The sequence below is a fragment of the Rhinatrema bivittatum genome, chromosome 1, assembly GCF_901001135.1.
Source record: "Rhinatrema bivittatum chromosome 1, aRhiBiv1.1, whole genome shotgun sequence".
NCBI classification, from domain to species: Eukaryota; Metazoa; Chordata; class Amphibia; order Gymnophiona; family Rhinatrematidae; genus Rhinatrema; species Rhinatrema bivittatum.
Genome location: NC_042615.1, coordinates 197,704,461 through 197,725,496, shown reverse-complemented (window position 1 = coordinate 197,725,496; position 21,036 = coordinate 197,704,461). Strand labels below are relative to the sequence as shown.

General features: G+C 44.9%; 1 protein-coding gene across 3 annotated transcripts in view; it reads left to right on the top strand.

The window, feature by feature from the left end:
- CC2D2A (coiled-coil and C2 domain containing 2A) overlaps positions 1-21,036 on the top strand; it is a 404,582-nt gene that overhangs the window by 185,614 nt on the left and 197,932 nt on the right. For all 3 annotated transcript variants that reach the window (XM_029590744.1, XM_029590748.1, XM_029590757.1), the window contains exon 19: positions 9,910-10,048. In XM_029590744.1, the coding sequence (XP_029446604.1) occupies positions 9,910-10,048 (139 nt within the window). The remainder of the gene's footprint in view (positions 1-9,909; positions 10,049-21,036) is intronic.

The following is a 21,036-nucleotide window of genomic DNA, read 5'->3' as shown; positions in this document are numbered from 1 at the left end:
AGTTGATGGCCGCAAGGCAGCTTTCCCAGTGCTTTAGGGCATCAGAGATGGAGTTGTGGATGGGGATGATGATCTGGACATCATCAGCGTAGAGGTAGAACTTTAGTTTAAGATCAGATAGGAGTTGGCAGAGAGGGGTGAGGTAGACATTAAAGAGGGTGGATGAAAGTGATGAACCTTGTGGGACTCCTTGATGTAAAGGGTGGGGGGTGGATGTGGTGTTTCCAATTTTAACAGAGAACTTTCTGTTTGATAGGAAGAATTTGAACCAGGCTAGTGCCAGGCCTGTGATGCCAATGTTTTCCAAGTGGGCCAGAATTAATAAATACCAGGTATTTATTAATACCTGGTAGCTTCTGTGTGATAGATAGGATAAGAACCATTGCAAAGTTTTCTCAGTTAATCCTATTTCAATCAGTCAATCCATAAGGATTGCGTGATTTATGGTATCGAATGCGGCTTATAAGTCTAGGAGGATTAATAGGTAGCTTTGGCCATTTTCGAAGCCTCTGAGCATAGTGTCGCTTAGAGAGAGTAGTGTTTCAGTGCTCAGGTATTTCCTGAAACCAAATTGTGTGGGGAATAGGATATTGTTCTTTTCTAGGTGGTCAGATAGTTGAGAGTGGACGATCTTTTCATTTATTTTGGCGATGAAGGGTAGGTTAGATATGGGTCAATAGTTTAGTGGGTTGTTTGGGTCTAGGTTGGTCTTCTTTAAAATGGGTTTGATAACAGCTGATTTTAATGAGTCTGGGTAGTTTCCTGCTACGAGGGATAGGTTAACTTTGTTGGTTATAGTTTTGGTTACTGATGCTTCACTAGCTTCGATAGCTTTGATCGTTGGTATTGAATTTAATATTCCATCTGTAAAAGGTGGCTAGGCAGGGGTGGTTTTTATTGATGGGTTTATATAGTTTGTATTTATGTTTACTGATAATGTATTTTATTGGTATTAATGATTGTTGTAAATCATTATGAGCTTCTAGATCAGTGGTTCACAACCTTTTTTCGGCCGGGACACATCTGACAGATGGTTCTCACATTCGTGACACACTGAACATGTGACCATAACGGGGCTAAATGTAAACATACACACTGCATCCTCAGGAACCCCCTCGCCCCACAACAATGGGTGCAGAGCAGAACTAGGGCATTACCCGTACAACTCACCATACAAAAAAAAAAAGATATTCTGGTTCTGATGACATCTCAGTAAAAGCAAAACAAACTCCCTTTACTATCAGGCACAATAGCCCTCCTTATAAAACAACAGTAATTTACCACTAATGCATGTCCTGTTGAGAAAACACAACAAATAAGATTAATACAAATGCCTACATGCTAGTAAAATACCTCACCTCGGTCACACAGACAGAACTGACCTTCACCAAGTACAGAAAGAAAGAAAGTACAGAAAGACCACAAATTATAAATATGGAGACAGAAACTGGAATGGAAAACCAAAACAGCCACTCTGGAGAAATGGAAAGAGAAATATAGCACCTAACATAGCCCTAGGATCTGCAATAATGCGCACAAACTAACCCACGCAGAGTTACACTTGTATTATGGAACACACTCAAACAGTAACAACCATATCTATGAAAAGGCAACACTACAAATATCAAACCAGGCCCTAAAATCCACAACTATCAATTCGATGCAAATGCCCTTTTCACATTTGTTGCTAATTTCACTGCCCCCCCACGCCCCATCTCCCCAGAAGAAAACGCCAAAGAGAAGTGCACAGAAATCGCTAATTTCTTCAAGAGTAAAATTGACAACATTCTCCTACGCTTCTCCACCAAGCCCCCTACCACTTTCCACCTACCCACCAAAACATCTGGAACCAATTTGCAAACATTCGAACTCACATCTACCCTTGAAATTGAAACCATACTAAAAAGAATGAAACCTGCTTCCCATTCTGCTGACACCATCCCCTCCAAGACCCTCCTATCCTCCCCCACTTCCATTTCCAGACTCCTAGCTGACTTGATCAACTGCTCGCTTACTTTTGGCAAGGTCCCTGACCCCCTCAAACTTGCGATCATCAAGCCCCTCCTAAAAAAAACCACCTTAGACCCCAAAGACCCTGCCAATTTTCGGCCCATTTCCAACCTCCCTTTTGTATCCAAAATACTAGAAAAGGTTGTCAATACCCAGCTCTCTGACTACCTCGAAAACCACAACATTCTGCACCCCGCACAATTCGGCTTCCGTAAAGGTTGCAATACGGAAAACCTTCTTCTTGCAGTCACCAACACCATCCATATAGGCATGGACCAAGGAACCTCATACTTACTCGCTATACTAGATATTTCTGCTGCATTCAACACTGTCAACCACCAAATACTCCTATCCCGGCTATCAGAAATCGGCTTATCTGGCACTGTTCTATCATGGTTTACCTCATATCTCACCCATAGAGAATACCTTGTCAACATTGACAACTCCGAGTCCCCACGCATACCCCTCCTCCAGGGTGTCCCCCAAGGATCCTCCTTATCCTCCACCCTCTTCAACATATATCTCCTCCCCCTCTGCTATCTCCTTTCTAACCTTGGTCTTAATTTTTTCATGTATGCCGATGATGTCCAGATCCTCATCCCCTTGCAAAAAACCCTCCAAGAAACTCTGAATTTCTGGGAATCCTGTCTTGCCTCCATTAACTTTCTTTTAGACAGCCTCCAACTCGCTCTTAACACAGCAAAAACTGAAATCATCCTCATCTCCAACAAACCTGAGTTTACCTCACAGGTTACTACTAAAACACCCCCCACAACCCCCCCCCTCCTGCCATCTGTAAGAGACCTAGGTGTTATATTAGATAAACACCTTAATTTCCAACCACACATCAAATCCCTTCTAAAAGCCGGCTTCTACAAACTCCACATCCTCAAAAAACTCAAACCCCTTCTCCACCCTCCAGATTTTCGCCTGGTCTTGCAGTCCACAATCCTATCAAAAGTGGACTACTGCAATTCACTCCTCCTAGGCCTGCCCTACCCCACAATTAAACCTCTACAAATCATGCAGAACTCCATGGCACGAATCATCACTGACACTCGTAAAAGAGAACACATCTCACCTATTTTAAAAGAACTACACTGGCTCCCCATCCCATTCCAAATAAAATACAAAACCCTCACAATTCTCCATAATGTGCTCCACAAAAAAGACCAAGAATGGCTCAAGGAAACACCACGTTTCCGTACATCCAATCGTCCCTCCAGAGCCTCCACGGCTGGCACCCTACACATCTCACCCCTTAAAATAGCACACCACTCCACCACCAGAGAGAGAGCCTTTACCATAGCCGGCCCCTCCCTCTGGAATTCCCTACCCACGTCCCTTCGCCTTGAACCATCCTTACCCAACTTCTAAAAAGGCATCAAAACCTGGCTCTTCCTACAAGCTTACCCTGACCCCAACCAGACCTAAACCCCCCTCTACTGCCACATCCCCGCCCCCCCTCCCACCTATCCCGTTGATGCTTCGTATGGAATTGCTGACTCTGTAAATTTGTTAATGTTGCATCGTATGGAACTGCTGACTCTGTAAATTTGTTAATGTTTATACCCAATTATTTAACACAGTTCCTCTTAATTTCTCTCTCTCCTAGCTCTTCACTACCTTTCTCCTTCCCGCATCTCCTGCGCTTGCTGTCACCTGGCCCCCATCCTCTCCTCTTTCCTTCCTGCTCCACCTCCCCCCTCCCTGTTTTTTGTAATTTCTCCTTCTCGCTTTCCAAAGTTGATTGTGAACCGGCATGATATGTCCTATGAATGTCGGTATATTTTAAAAGCAGTTAAATAAATAAATAAATAATAAATAAACACTAAAACACCTCCTATTAGAAAAACAGAATAAGCCAAGCTGCTATAGATCCCCACACAGAAATAATTGTAAAGCTATACTAATAAATAAGAACATAAGAACATGCCATACTGGGTTAGACCAAGGGTCTATCAAGCCCAGCATCCTGTTTCCAACAGTGGCAATCCAGGCTATAAGAACCTGGCAAGTACCCAAAAACTAAGTCTATCCCATGCTACTGATGCTAGTAATAGCAGTGGCTATTTTCTAAGTCAACTTAATTAATAGCAGGTAATGGACTTCTCCGAGAACTTATCCAATCCTTTTTTAAACCCAGCTACTCTAACTGCATTAACCACATCCCCTGGCAACAAATTCCAGAGTTTAATTGTGCGATGAGAGAAAAAGATCTTTCTCCGATTAGTGTTAAATGTGCCACATGCTAACTTCATGGAGTGCCCCCTAGTCCTTCTATTATTTGAAAGGGTAAATAACCGATTCACATTTACCCGTTCTAGACTTCTCATGATTTTAAACACCTCTATCATATCCCCCCTCAGCCGTCTCTTCTCCAAGCTGAACAGTCCTAACCTCTTTAGTCTTTCCTCATACTAACCTCTAACAATTAAAAAGTAACAATTAAAAACTAAAACATTATTTAAAAATGAACAAATATCAATAAAATATTTCAAAACAGTAGACATCACATAATACATAATTAAAATGGAAGTCAATTAAGAAAAATAAACTTAAAAAGCCACCTTTACTTTTCCTGTCCAGCAACTCTCCTACTCCTTTCCTTTGCAGGCCAAAAGCACACACTAGAAGCAGCAGTGGCTGCTGTCGCTCTGTCCTCATGGTCCTCTTTCTTAGGGTCCACAATCATTCTCTTACTCACACACACCAGTCACCTCCCTGGCCAGTCTCTGTCTCTCAATACCCACCAGTCACCTCCCTGACCAGAAACTGTCTCTCAAACACACACCAGTCAGCTCCCTGACCAATCTGTCTCTCACACACACACACACACACACACACCAGACACCTCCCTGACCTGTCTCTCACATACACACCAGTCACCTCCCCAAACAGTCTCTCACACACACCAGTCATCTCCCTGACCAGTCTCTCTCTCAATCACACACATGCTCTCTCACTTACATACAAGCTCTCAATCACACACAAATACTTTCACTCCCATTCTACGACATACACAAGCTTTCACTCACCCAGGCTGTCATTCACACACACACAAACACCCAAACACCCACACCCAGGTATTCTTCCTCCTGCCTACTCCCACTGGCAGTGGGACACTGGGAGCCGCGATACACCTACTGGTGCTTGGCGACACACTGATTGAGAATCACTGTTCTAGATGATAGTTTGCTAAAGAAAACTAAAGGATTATCCCATATCATAGGCATCCTCTGTTTCTTTTTTCCCATGGAACAGATCTGTTCATCTTCTCTCAGGTGAAGTTTCTTCAACTATATTAAAAAAAAAACCCCCAAAACCCTCTGTTCCCACATTTTTTCCATAAAGCACCCTCTAGTCAAGGCATTTTCATCACCCCCCTTAACTCTTTAGTTTTCTTTATTTTTTTCTCTGCCACATGGGCAGTGAATCAGTCTGCATTGATCTGGGCCATTTTTTAATTCAACACCGAATTATTTGATTTTGCTTCACTGTTTTTCCTCCAGTGTCCACCAAACCAAAGAGGACCAGTAGTTTCTCAAAGTGCCTCAGGTATAGTCACAAAACCATATGACAGATGTATGCTATTCCTGGGCGTGACCACATTATCTCTGATGTTACACATATAGAAAGATTTATTTATTTATTTATTTATTTATTTATTTTTAGATGACTAAAAGATGACTCCCAAAGGCCATCAAACCTATCTAACACACATGGAAAATCTCTTTGGAATGGTTAAGTCTGAGCCATTTGCACTGTCATTAGAGGCCTTGACATCGTGGGGACCAGGAGTTGCATTGGATGCATCAGTGTTGCATCAGTATCAAAAAGGCATTGTTCTTCATTGACATCGAGGACCAGTATAGGTTGAGGGGACAGAGCTTCCTCTTGTTCCTTTCACCTGATGAAAATAAAAGATTCTTCTTCATTGTTATTGGCACATGCTGCAGAAAGCAGGCGTAACTTTGTATGAGTTAATTTGTGTCAGTTATTTCAGATAATTTTCAAACAAACTTAGGTACATAAATTCACTTTGAAAACTGGAGCAACGTTTGCATTTTGGCAATGCATAAGTTAGGCAGGTTGTTATAAATAACTTCAATGATGGTAATTTTCAAATATTCTGCATAACTTATGCTGCAAATATGTACATAAGTTATATCAATTTAATTTGTAAAGCAGATTTATGCACCTAAGTCCCCTTTGAAAATGATCCCATCAAATCTGTCATACATATTGCACCTGCTATTTGGTGTGCACAAATTTTTGCCTGAAAATTTACATGTATATGATCAAATTTTACAAAGAGTTTACACAAGTCAAACCTCCATCGCAACTCCACCCCAGGAATGCCTCTGCTCGTTTTAGATTAATTTATATGCAAATATGACACACACATATATATGTTTACCTATATATCGGGCAGGCAATTTTAGAAAAGGCCACTTCTGCAGGCAAAGCAAAGTTACTTGCCCCTGTAAGTGTGCGGGGAGGGGGGAATCAGCTCCTGCCTTTGCATGAGAGAATCCCCGGACGGGGGAAAGTGTCTCTGGAAGTGCCCATGTCGAATTGCGGTCCGCATGCATGTTTACCGCAGCGTTAGCCTGGAGCTTTCGCGCCAGTGGGAACTCCACGGTAGTGCGCCCTCTCTCTGCCTCTGCGGCGGTGGCTGCGTGGTGCACCCTCCCTCCTGTGAACTCTTCTGTCCTTCCTGTGATTGCTTTTTGGGTTCGATGACAGACAGGCCGCTTATGGAGGAGCCGGGCCTGTGGCATTTTGTCGGCATACCCAAATTCCCTCTCCCTGTGCACCATGTGTGCTGGGGGGGGGGGAGCTTCTGCTCTCCCACGGTTCAGCATCTTGAGGAGGGGGTTGCTGGGTCGGGTCCCAGCAGGCCAGAAGATTTCTGGACTGGTCTCGTGATCCCTCTGTGGGTTGGGATCTCCATCTCTTGGATGTAAGGCACACCCTGTTGTGCTATTTGAAGGTCACCAATTCTTTCAGATGATCTGATCATCTATTTGTGTTTTTCGGGGGTCCTAAGAAGGGAGAGAAAGCATCTAAAGCTTCTTTAGTCTGCTGGTTGAAAAAAAATATTTCCTCTGCCTATGTTTCTAAGGGCCGCTCAGTGCCAGAAGGGTCTTAAAGCTCATTCTACTCGCGCTCAGGTGGCATTGTGGGCCAAGTGTCAGCTGGTGTCTCCTCAGGAGATATGTAGGGCCCCAGTTTGGTCCTCACTTCACACTTTTACTAAGCATTACCATTTGGATGTACGCGTGCTGGAGGCCACATCCTTTCGTGAGAATGTGCTGAGTGGGTCTTTCGGGTTCCCACCCGTTATAGGGGGGCTTTGGTACATCCCATCTGTCTGGACTGATCTGGGTATGTTCAGGAAAGGAAAATTGGTTCTTACCTGCTAGTTTTCGTTCCTGTAATACCACAGATCAATCCAGAAGCCCGTCCTCAGTATCTTTGCCGAAAGACTGCTTGTTCTGCTGCTGAGCCTATGTGCTCATAAGAAAGTGTTTTAAATTTCTGTTAAGATTGTTTTTTTTTCTGGAGTTTCAAAGTTTACGGGAGGTGGTATTTCTTTGGTTGGCAGCTATCCATTTTGGGGGTATCCATCCCAGAGGAATTAGTTCACCCTGTTGTTAAATTATCTTGGCTTGGGTACAAGTCAATACTTAGGGACTACAGGTGGCACTTTTGGATAAGTAGCAGTGCCCAAAGTTTTGTCCTCTGCCTCCATCTGCTGGTAGGGATGAATAAACCCACTTGTCTGGACTGATCTGTGGTATTAGAGGAACAAAAATTAGCAGGTAAGAACCAATTTTCCTTTCTCAGTTTAGTTAGTGCTGGACATGCAGGTTATTTTCTTTTTTTTTACCTTTATATAAAAGGAAAACAGAGAGAAAATAGTTGTACAAAGAAGCAGTGCAGATACAGGGTATGGTCCCTATAGAGATTGCAGCTGCCCGAGGCCTGGGCATTACTACAGAAAACCTGGCCTGGAGCCAGTGGGTATACTGCACTACAGGTGAAGAAAGGAAGGAAGAAGCCAGACTGCTTGGGAAAAATGAGCAGGCATGTATTTCTGCATGATCAGAGTTTCCCACTCTCAAGAGCTGGACAAGAGGGAAATCCTGGGACTGGAGGTGTGGCAGGTAGAAAGGACAGCCAGGCTAGTGGGGCCAGGGAACCCACTCCCAGATGCCATAGATGCCCAGAGAGAGAAATGGCTACAGACTGTAGCTGAAATATAGACAATGGCTGCTGCAAAAAAGGACCAAGTGCTAAGTAAAATGTGGCAATGTGCTCTTGAGGAACCAAGATGCACAACTGAGAGCCAAGAAACAGATGCTGTGGAGCCCCATAAGAGAGGTGCCACAGAGAGCCTGGAGAGAGTGCAGCAACTGAGTGAGTTATCTGAATGAGGCTCAACACTTCAGAAAGGGCTGAAAGCAGCAAAAGGGCTGAAGCACACAAATCTTGAGTGGCAAAAGCCCACAGAGGAGTCCCACAGGAATGATCCTGCATTATCTGAATGGTGATACAGAAAAGCTCATGGTAGAGCTTCATAGCCTGCTCCGGAGTGGGCAAATCAGACTGCCGAGAAGGGGGAAGTACCGAGTGGCCTTGAGAAAGTAGCATGGAGTGCGAGAGGCACTGCCAAGAGGTTTGATGGAAGGGCTAGAGGCCATGGAGACCCCAGCGAGAGGAGCTACAGAGATGCCAGATGGAGGCATTACCATGGAGTGCCCAGAAGGAGGGACCTCGGAGAGTCTTGAAAAAGGGAGCGTAGAGACCTCAGCAAGAGGGGCTACAAAGGAGCCAATGCATGGAGCTGATGAGGAGTCAGTGAGAAGATGGTGGAATTGCTAGAGGACAGTGATTATGACAATACAGAGGAGGCACAAATCACCAGAGAGAAGAGTGAAGAATGCTCAATACAAGACCCACAGCCAGTCCAAAAAATCCCACTAGGGTGGAATTGGAATATGAAGCCAACAATGGACTCAATTAAAGGACTATGAGTGGACACTGGGCAAAGGGTGCAGTGGGTGGTACTAATATTGATATCCAGGGTAACCCTAATATGTGGGGGTGAGCCTGACTCAAAAGCCTCGATCCCAATCTTAGCTGGTGGAGGCCAGATGAAGGGGATTGGGGATGTGAGGCCCTTCCCAGGGGAAGTGGAAAACGCTTGGACCAATGGGTCCAAGCTGAATGGGGGGGGGGGGGGGTATGTGATGAAGTGTCCCTGTTTTCCCCCTTTTTGCCTGTGCAGGACCAGGCATTTAGCCTGGTCCACCTTAACTCTTACAGAGGGAGACAGCTCTGTGAGCAGGATCCTGCTGGGAGGGGAATAAGCCCAGCTTGGATCAGGAGGCCTCTATGTCTCCAGGAGAAGGCAACTGCTATAATATCTCCGACTTAACTGGAAGGTATTGTGAGTACACTGTAAAGGTAGGCAGTCTACTGTTATGTTGTTTGCTGGTTGTGTTAATAAAAGTTAAATTTTCAATAAGAAAAGCTGGAGTCAGCATGTTTCCTAACTCCATTGAGTGAGGGTTTTGTTTAGCCATCCTCACACCTTGCAACAGTGACAGATTTAGGGCCCATGAATACACTGTTCTGGAAGGGCCCTTGGTATATGGCCTCTAGCTGAGGACTGTTGCTGCAATGACTGGGTTAAGTGAGCTGGGGGCAGATATAAAATAGAGGAAAAACCATTTCTGGTTAGTTTGAAATGAAAGTTTATGGTGTCAGATCCCATTCCTGGTCCTGATTATCCTGGTATACCAAAGGAACAGAAGGAAACTGACGAGTTCCAACTAAAAGAAAAAACTATTACAGTAAAGAACTGTCTGACAATTTTTTTCATTTCAGAGTTTGGAAAAATATTGATGCCATTGCATGCATTGGAGCATCAGGGTTAACGGACATGAAAAAACTTGCCAAGTGGGCTGCAGAATCTAAGCTGGATCCCAATGACCCAAATAATGCAGCCCTAATGCAGTTAATTATGGTAAGGCAGTCCTCAAAAATATTAATATGTGTCTGTTATCTTTGTAGATCATTTATTAGATAACAAAAAGCCTGCATACTGAACTAGTCAAAAAAACAATATCAAACATTTATTTACATACCCAGCTGGTATAAGAATTTCTCCTAGGACAAGCAGGATGGTAGTCCTCACATACGGGTGACGTCATTAGGCGGAGCCCTATTACGAAACACTTTTGTCAGAGTTTCTAGAAACTTTGACTGGCACACTGAGCTTGCCCAGCATGCCATGATCCCTGTGTCCACAGGGGTCTCCCTTCAGTCTCTTTTTTTTCCGCGCTGCAGTTGCCTCGCGTTTAGGAGCTCTGTGAGATTTTGTCTCACAACTTTTCCTCACGGAAAAACTTGAAATTTTACTTCACAAATAATTTCCCTACTCGTGTCTCCCTTTGCGTACATTTTCATCAACACTTGGTAAGTACTATTATGTGTTCTCCGGTCGGTTCCAGTCACCTCACTGTCAGTTCCCGCAGGTTACCAACAGTTTTGCGGCCCTCTATTTTCTCTCCCTATGTATATCACACTCTGTCTGCCCCACGATGCCCGCGGGTGTCCTTGCTGTGATCTTCTACCGGGTCCATTGGGGCTAGAGGGATTGGGGTGTCCACGGTTCCCATTGATGCCGTGGAGGCTGCCATCAATCCCGTCGTGACTACCATCGATGTCGTCGATGTCGCCATTGATTCCATCAAGGCCCCCATCGATGCTGTCGAGGCCGCCATCGACATCATCTGTGTCAATGCCGCCATCGATGCTTTTGATGCCGCCATCGGTTCCATCGAGGCCACCGTTGACGTCACTGTCAATTCTGTCGAGGCCACCCTCGATGCCACCGTCAATGCTGTCGATATGGCCGTCGACGTCGCCATCGATTCCGTCGACGTCGCCATCGATCCCGTCGACGCCACCATCAATGCTGTCGATACTGTCAAAGCCGCCATCGATACCTCCATCAATGCCTCAGTACCCTCGACTAACGAAAACGCTCCATACTTCGGGACCTCAACCAGAGCTCCCATGTAATCCTTAGGCAAAAAACAACGCCAGGAGCAGTAGAGGCACGGTGACCGTCCGTCACTGATGCCACGACATTGGTGGCATCTTCCTCTGTGCTGGAGAATGATTGGGCCGAGCACCGAGGGAAACATCGTCACCGCCACGGTAACAATCCATCACCGACGCCATCCTGGACATCGTTGGCAGCTTCCTCGGTGCTTGAGAATGACCGGGCCGAGCACCGAGGGAAACATCGTCGCCAGCACCGACAGGGTTCCGCGTTTGGTGCCGGCACCGATACCTCATCGGCATCAGTGTCCATCGAGCCAGTTGCAATGCAGGCCCGGGTACAAGAGTCTCCATGCTTCTCGGCACCTGAGGCACCGAGGCATTCCCCACCACAGATCCATGTGGAAGTGCCAGTAACGCCTAGCCTGCCTCCCCCTATAGCTGCATTACCTATACCAACTCCAGGGAGGAGCTGGACATCCTCGTCCATCAGGCTGTCCTCGATGCCTTCCGGAATCTACAACCTCAATCGATGCCGGCCCCCATACCGGCACCAACACCGGAGCCATCGATATTCGCACCATTGCGGCACTGCCTCGCTGCCCTCATCGGTACCCTACTGACAGCCTAAGTCATCGACGCTGATTCATCCTTCTGAGCCTCCACGGGCCCCTATTCCTATCCCAGGATCCTCGAAGGGCGATGGGGAACTCTAATCCTTCTTCGGCACCGATCCCATCGAGACCTAAACCAACCTCCTCTCGGAGCCTTCTCCACCAGAAGAGTGGAGACGATCCCTCCAAATGACATCCCTTTCGACTGGTCAGTAAAGAGGACCAGAAGTTTTCGGGAGGGTCTAGGTCGTAAAATCTTCCGGGGATCCATGTTGGTCTCACATATTGCTGTTTACCAGCTTTGTTTGACACAACACCAAGGGAACCTCACTGCCATCAACATGAAGTTTGAACAACATGTGATTGCTTCGAAACGTCCTCCCGTTGCCAGCAACAGGACTCAGTGCTAGATTTATGTATTTATTTATTTATCGAGTTTTATATACCTTCATTCGGTTTCATCATAATAACGCCATCATAACGGTTTACAAAAATACAAGGTTAAGGGGGATAAACAGGGTTTCAAAAAGGTTCAAACTGTTGTTAAACATAGGGGTATCATATGCAAGTTAGTTACTGTTCAGTTTTACGTTTCACTTCTTAGTTATAATACATAGTTGTGATAAGTTTCATTTATTCTTCAGGTTAGAGTGGAGGGTGATGTTGTTGTGTTGTTCATTGGGTGAGTTGGTATGCTTTGTTGAACATCCATGTTTTTAGATTGTGAACATGGCTTACGGCCCCTGATTTACGGCCCGAAGTCCAAGATAAACTAGCTGATCTGCCATGCACCACAGATCATCTCTTCGTGCACAAGGTCCAACAGACAGTGGCTCATTGCAAGACCACCGCAAGACCCTGCGACAGCTCTCTACGTTTCTTGCAAATCCTCCCTCCTCGGCTAGAAAACCAGCGAAGAGGGATGTTAGAAGGACCTTTTACCGCTCACACGAGTATTAACCAGCTCCCGCGTGAGACCAACCAGTCTTCTTCTAAAAGCATGTACACGTCAACAACTGATATCCAGATCACACCAGCTCCACCAGTCAGGCAGGCTTCTGGATTTTGAAACCTTGCCAGAGAACAGAACAGTCCATTCTACTGAGGACCAAGGCTCGAGACACCGTTCCCCGGACACAGCAAGGCAGAGGATTTTAATCCTGCTATTTCCTACTTCCAAGGAAAACAGGCGACCTCCGCCCATCATGGACCGCAGAAATCTCACAAATTTCTTCAGAAAGAAAAGTTTAAAATGGTGTCTCTCGGCACCATGCTTCCCTTACTACAACAAGGAGGTTGACTCTCTTCTCATGACCTTCAATACGCTTCATAGTGAGTCAACAGCATTTTCAATACCAAGTTCTGCCATTCGAACTAGCTTCGACACCTCGTGTATTACACCAAATGCCTAGCAGTGATTGCCGCTTATCTACGAAAAAACAGCATTCACGTGTTTCCTTACCTGGACGACTGCCTAATAAGGAGTCAATCCAAACAAGGAGCTCCAAATTCTCTAAGACTCACTATAAATATACTAAATTTTCTGGGATTTCTGATCTACTACCATAAACCCCATATGGATCCATCTCACCTCCTTGCCTCCCTCGGAGCAAATCTGGGCACTATTTATTTTATTTATTTATTTATTTATTTAATGGTTTTTATATACCGGCGTTCATCCAAGGATATCGCGTCGGTTTACAGTAAAAACAAAACAAAACGTCAGAGCGTTGTACATAGAACATGGTAGTAATAATTATGAACTAATATAAAATAACTATGAAAATAGAAACATAATACATATAAAAAGTTTATAATAATTTTGAACTAGTATATAATAATTAAAAGGCCTTCCTGCCCAACAACCGCACAGACATTCTATCAAACTGTCCACATCTCTGCGCGCATGCAACATAGCCTCAGCCCATCAACTCTTCCCATTGCTTGGCGACATGGCTTCCATGGTCCACGTCACTCCCATGGCCAGACTAGCCATGGGAAAAACTCAGGGCACTTTAAAATTCAGTGGCTCTAAACTGTTTAACCACTTTCGTCCCTGATCCATGTCACCGATCCAGTAACCAATTCCTCAGGTGACCTTGGCCACGGTCGCTTCCAGCTTGGGTTGGGGAGCTCGTATTAACAACCTCCAAACCCAAGATGTGTAGGCCGCTCAATGAACAGTCTCACATCAACTTCCTAGAGCTTCAAGCCATATGTTATGCCCTTTATGCCTTCAAACACTGCCTCTCACACAAAACTGTGTGGATACAGACAGACAACATAGTGGCAGGGTGGTACTCGAACAAGCTCTTATCGGCTCTGCCAGGAAGCCGCACAGATCTGGGCCTGGGCCTGGGCCCGGGCCCTTGCACACTTCATGCGTCTCCGGGCCACTTATCTAACAGGTATACCAAATGTACTAGCAGACCATCCCAATCGATGTCTCCATCCCCACGAGTGGTCTCTGAATCCATGTGTAGCAAGCAAAATCTTCTAGTGCTGAGATCAACCAACCATCGACCTCTTTGCGTCCGAATTGAATCACAAAGTGGACAGAGTCTGCTCCCTACACAGGCAACGAAACGTGTTAGCCATGGACACCTTTGCTCGCCCCTGGAACAAAGGCCTCCTATATATGTCTCCTCCGATACCGCTCATAGCCAACAAACTCTCATGAAGCTACAGCAGGACAGGGGTTTAATGATTCTCATACCCCCATACTGACCTCGACAATTTTGCTTCCCCATACTTCTCGACCTATCAATCCAGGAACCAATTCGCCTGTCCACAGTTCATTCTCATAACACACAATCATGGCAATTTATACCATCCGAACCTTCAAATCTTTTCACTAATGTTTTTCAGGTACTTGTAGCTTCACGAAAACCTTCCACATGTAAATCTTACCATTCAAAATGGACAGGATTTACCAAATGGTGTACACAAAAAGATATTGGCCCCTTTTTCTGCCCCACTCCATCTTTATTAGGCTATATAGGGTACCTTTAGGATTCTGGTCTCCAGACATCCTCTGCACAGGTACACCTCAGTGCCAGGGAGTAGGGGATGCCCTGATAACGGCTCAACCCCTTCTGAGTTGGCTTATGATGGGCTTTCTACAACTTAAGCCTCCTCTACGATCACCGGTTACGGAATGGGACCTAAATGTAGTGCTCACAAGGGTCATGCGTTCTCTGTTTGAGCCTTTGCATTCCTATGACATTAAAAATTCTAACATGGAAATTTCTTTTCCTCGTAGCCATTACATCTGCTCAAAGGGTCAGTGAGTAACAAGCCCTTGTTGCATACTCACCCTACACTAGGTTCCTCCGTGACCGAGTGGTCCTCTGTACTCACCCTAAATTTCTTCCTAAGGTGGACACAGTCTCTCCCCTTACTCAATCTATGGTTTGCCCTCTTTTTTCCCAAGGCCTCACTCTCACCAGGGCGAGAGGTTTTTGCACACCTTGGCCTGTACGCGTGCACTTGCATTCTATCTAGACCGCATTGCAGTCCATAAGAAATTCACCCAACTCTTTGTTTCTTTTGACAAAAACAAGCTGGGAGTTGCAGTGGGCAAACAAATTCCCTCCAACTGGCTAGCAGACTGTATCGAATTCTGCTATGAAAAAGCAGGCCTTCCTCTCCAGGGGTGAGTGAAGGCACATTTTGTAACGGCCATGGCAATGTCGGTAGCACACTATCGTTCAGTACCAATTGCCGACATCTGTTAGGCTGCGACATGGAGCTCTCTACACATTTGCAGCCCACTACTGCTTAGATAAGGAAGGCTGTCAAGACTCTGCCTTTGGACAATCTGTCTTGAAATGTTTTTTTCCACTATAATGCCCAACTCCTTCCACAACCACCTGCTGTGATTTCAGGCTGCCTCATCATTGCCAATAGCACCCCAATTATTGTGCCTGTTGCACGAGTTGTCTGCTATTGGCCTGTTGTAATGTGAGTCAGCCTGTAGCTTGCTAATCACCCATATGTGAGGACTACCATCCTGCTTGTCCTGGGAGAAAGCAGAGTTGCTTACCTGTAACAGGTGTTCTCCCAGGACAGCAGGATGTAGTTCTCACGAAACCCACCCGCCACCCTGTGGAGTTGGGTCAGCTTATGTTTTGTTATTTTATTTTTCACTTGCACTTTTTTTGCTACAAACGAGACTGAAGGGAGACCCCTGTGGACACAGGGATCATGGCATGCTGGGCATAGTCAGTGTGCCAGTCAAAGTGTTCCGTCACCCGTATGTGAGGACTACATCCTGCTGTCCTGGGAGAACACCTGTTACAGGTAAGCAACTCTGCTATATTTGGACATATTGCAACAGACGCACAAAGGAGTTGAATAGGCATTGGTTTGATACTTGTGAATAATAATACTAAGTGTCAAGGTTTCAGCCTGAAAAAGGGACACACTTCTTGAAAGCTCATGTACTACAACATAGTGCTATGGAAAATGCGGCAAATAAGGACCAATTGATTCACTCATCTTGCTCTGTTGTAGCTAAGGATATGTCCCAGTTGTTAGCCATATGTGTTTGACCATATGCAGGATATCATTTCTTATCCAATCTAGTTTTGTTGTTTTCCCTGTTTAGTCCTCTACTATTTTGGGTAAACAAGCATACAAGTTCTAATACTTAAACTAGCACCCCTATGCCCTCTCTCTCCTCATGTCTTTTGCTCAGCCTCTCAACCCTGTTCTTAATCACTTCCTCTGTATCAGTGCCAAGCATGTTAGTATATTATTCCAGGCATCTACCACCCCCTCAGTAAAGAAGTATTGATTTCTATTTCCTCTGAGATACCATCCCTCCAGCTTCATAATAATGACTTCCCAAGTTCTTGAATTTCTTTTTCTGTGGAAAGTTGCACTTTCCTTTGCTTTACTGAAGATTGCCAACTATTCAAATGTTTTTCTCTCATATTGCCCCTTTTTCTTCTTTTGTTCAGCAAATATATTTTGAGTGTGTTAAGCCTCTCTGTGTAGGGTGTGTGTTACAGGCCCTGTGTCATTTTAGTAGCCCTTCTCTGAACTGCTTCCATCCATTCATTGTCCTTAAAAGAGATAAGCGCACACCAAGTCAGAGCAATGACTGCCTCCATGGCATTTGTGGGATCCGCTATCATACATGAGATCTGTAAAGTGGCAACATAGAGTTCAACCCACACATTTGCATCTCATTATGGCTTAGTGGCTACCTCCTGTTAGGGCAGTAAATCTAGTCAGTCCTCAGAAATCTATTTAAATCTTAGGGAGGTGGAACTCCTTCTGCAGTCACCCGAAATGTGGGCTGCCTTATGCAAGGGAGGAAGAGAATGTGAACACAACTGTGTACTTGGGAATCCCCACATGTGTGGCTGTTTATTCTACTAGTCCACGGAGAAAAGAAAAATTGCTCACCTGTAACTGGTGTTCTGCCTGGACAACAAAATTAAGTCACACACACCTTTCCTCCTCCCCATAGAGTTCAATCACCTCTTTCCTTTCTGTACGTTATGTTATAGACTAAAGGAGTTTAGCCAGGGGCTGCTGGATGCAGGGCACTTAAACACAGGTAAAACATTTGGACTATTCCAGCCAATAGCTGATCAACCTCTGTATTGTTTTCGTGCCATGACATCAGTCCACATGTGTAACAGAGAAGTCCAGTTACAAATAATCAACTCTGTTTTTCCTTCAGGTCCCTCAGCATTGTTGATAATAAAGATATTGAAAAAAATCAATCCTAGCCCCAATGTGCACTACTGTTCATTTTAGCATCATCTGAATATTTTCCCCTGACCACCACTCTCTGAGTTCTGTTGCTTTACCAGTTCCTGGTTCAATTACCTGCTTTCTGTCCAACTCCTATACTAGCTAGCTTGCATACCAGTCATCTGTGTGGAACAGTGTCAAAAGTTTTACTTGTCTGGATAGGAAGCATCCACCACTTTTGTTATCTCATTGAGGAACTTGAACAAGTTTGTCTGATAAGATCTTCATTTTGTGAAACTATGTTGTCAGAGGTCTTTTTCTTTAACAATGTGTATGTGGCTATCAAAGAGCCTGTTGTAATAAGACAGGAGTAAAAAATATCTCTATATTTCAATGCACCTTTTCTTAATGCTCACACACAAAAAAAAGATAACTCATGATACAGTAAGCGAATAGCATGCAAATGCATTGGGATTAAATTAAGTACACTGAGTGCCTAAAACATGAGTTAAGAGCATAAAATTTATGCTCATAGGTTGTTCACACAAAACTCACATTTTATGCACATAAATCCTGAGTTTAGGACCCTGGCACCATGAACTCCAAGTTTAGCCTCATAGACCTACACTAGCCCCAGACACTTTACTCCACTTCTGACCAGGAGTTAAATTTCCAGAATGAGGAAAACATGACTTAAGCCTATGCACGTCTCTGCATTGGGGAGTAATAGCTAATGCCTTGATTAACATGGGATTTGCATGGAGACGTGCCAAGCTGCGTGCACATTTTTACTCCAGTTGTACACACATATTTTTTCGTGTGCAAAATGCCTTACTACATAGAGAGTACAGTTCTAAGGCCACCTAGCATACCTTATTGCATTGGGGCCAAAATAAGACTGACTGGTCTGTAGTTACCTACTGTCTCCTTTTCTCAGTTTTATGTTGTGGGATTACATTTCCTTTCCTGCAGTCTCTCAGAATCTCACATCTCCAAAAACAAGTTGAACAGAGCTGTGAAGGGTGCAACGAACACTTGCTTGAGCTCTTTATTATGCTGGAATAGGTTCTTTCAGGTCCCATGGTTTTACCTACTCTCATTTGTATAAGCGCTTTAAGTATGTCCTCATCTGTAAATGGATTTGTAATAATTTCACAATCATTCATGCTCCTAATTTCCTGCCTTAGGTTTACTGCCTTCCCCTTCTTTCAATACTGAGCAAAAGAGCTTATTTAAGATTGTTTGGGTCAATATTCAAAAGCCATTTAGGCGGATAACTTAAAGTTATCCATCTAAATGGCAAGTTGTGGGATATTCAGCCTGTTATCTGGCTAAATTATAACTGGATAAGTCATTATCCGGCTATAATTGAGCTGGATAAAAAAGAGGTGTTTTTGGGTGTGTTCTGGGGAGTATGATAGTTATCTGGCTAACTCAATTTTCAAGTAAAACTGAGTAAGTTAGCTGAATAACTTTAGATTTCCTAGCGTGTAGCCAGATGGACTCAGAACAAATGGGTATAGTATGCTCGTGCTAGCAGTTGGAGACGGATCTGACGTCAGCACGGGTATATATACCCCCACAGGAAGCGTAGCAACTCAGTAATTTCCGTCTCCAAAGCAGTTTGGAGAGCCTGCACGCTCGCTGAGCGTGGTTCCAATCTACTTTCTATTTTCTGAGAATCACTCCGGAGGCTATCCATCTTCGCACGGTTCCCTCCTTTCTACCTAAAGTGGTCTCACAATTTCACCTCAACCAAACCATATCCTTGCCCACAACGGCGGGTTTGAAGAAATCAGAAGAAGGGCGTTTACTACGCCATCGCGACATCGGCAGGTTACTGCCCAGATATCTGGAATTGACACAAGAAGTACGAAAGACGGACCATCTGTTCGTTCTGCACAGTGGAAAGAAACAAGGTGAAGCGGCCTCTTGGCCCACCATCGCCCGCTGGATTAAAGAAGTCATCAGAGCATCTTACGTAGAGGCCGGGAAGTCACCGCCTCTACAAGTCAAGGCTCATTCTACCAGAGCCCAAGCAGCATCTTGGGCAGAATCCAGGATGCTGTCGCCTGCAGAAATATGTAAAGTGGAGACATGGTCCTCCCTCCATACCTTTTCCAGGTTCTACCGTCTGGATGTCCAGGCCAGGGAGGACACAGCATTTGCGAGGGCAGTCCTACACGGTCCTCAGGCAGCCTCCCACCCAGGCGGGGAGTAAAGCTTTTGTACATCCCATTCGTTCTGAGTCCATCTGGCTACACGCTAGGAAATGTTGAGATTACTTACCTGATAATCTCCTTTTCCTTAGTGTAGACAGATGGACTCAGCATCCCGCCCAGGCTGCCAGTATACATGGGTTTCACCGATTCAAGGTAGGCCATGTCCTTTTGCTTACATAAGAGAGTCCCCTTTGCCAGGTGTCGACGCCTTCCGGTTGTGAATGCTGGTGGTCTCCAGCTCCTATCAATCGGTCAGGGGAATCATGTTTCACTAATTCATTGATCGTCAGTACACACATATCCATAACAGCTTTTGCAAGGAAGATTACTGAGTTGCTACGCTTCCTATGGGGGTATATATACCCGTGCTGACGTCAGATCCGTCTCCAACTGCTAGCACGAGCATACTATACCCATTCGTTCTGAGTCCATCTGTCTACACTAAGGAAAAGGAGATTATCAGGTAAGTAATCTCAACATTTGCTTCCAAGCAGGTCTAAAGTTATGCAGCTTTGTGTGGCCAGATAACTTAAAACTTAACTCAGTATATTTAAAAGAATATATCCAATTCCCTGTACATACCCAGATCAGTCCAGACTCCTGGGTTTTGCCCCCCCCCCCTCCCCCAGCAGATGGAGACAGAGAAGTTTTCAAAACAAAACTCCGCCTTATATTGGATGGTGCCATCTACAGTCCTTAAAACCTTAAAACCTGGCTGTTCGCACAAGCCTACCATTGAAGGAACCTCTTTCGACCAACACTGTTTCTCACCCTTCAATCTCTCCCTAATCCCTCCCCCCTACTCACCTCCCCTCCTCTCCTCCCTCTGGACATACCATGTTAATAACCGCCGAGGATAAATCTCTGTTTATGTATTACTAATTTATTGGTTTTTGTTGATTATATTTATCACTCTTCTATTGTTATAATTTAAATTCTGCCCTGTCTTCCATCTCCCATTTTTTACGCTCCCTGTTTTAATGTAACTTTACCTTCCACCTAGATGTTAATTGGTTTCCCCCTGTTCTATTGTAAACCGGTACAATAAGACCTGGTCTTGAGTATCGGTATAGTAAAAGAAGTTAAATAAATAAATAAATAAATAAATAAATAAAGTCCGGCAATATTTCTCTGTCTCCAGCAGATGGTGGAGGTGCAAGGCCTACAGTCTGGGCTGATTGTTCATTGGAGTTAGAGTAGTGAGTTCTGTGAATTTTAGAGAGCAGTTTCTGTCCTGAGCTTCCCAGGGGGTTTGTAAGGCCCTGAGGGGACCATCCCCCACTGGTTATTGAGGCAGCTGCATTACAGGGTCGAGGGCCCTCTTGTTCCAAGCTAGCAGCTGGGTGCGACACCGGGGAGCCCGGTTCACTCCACCCGCCGGATCAGGACCATGGAACACT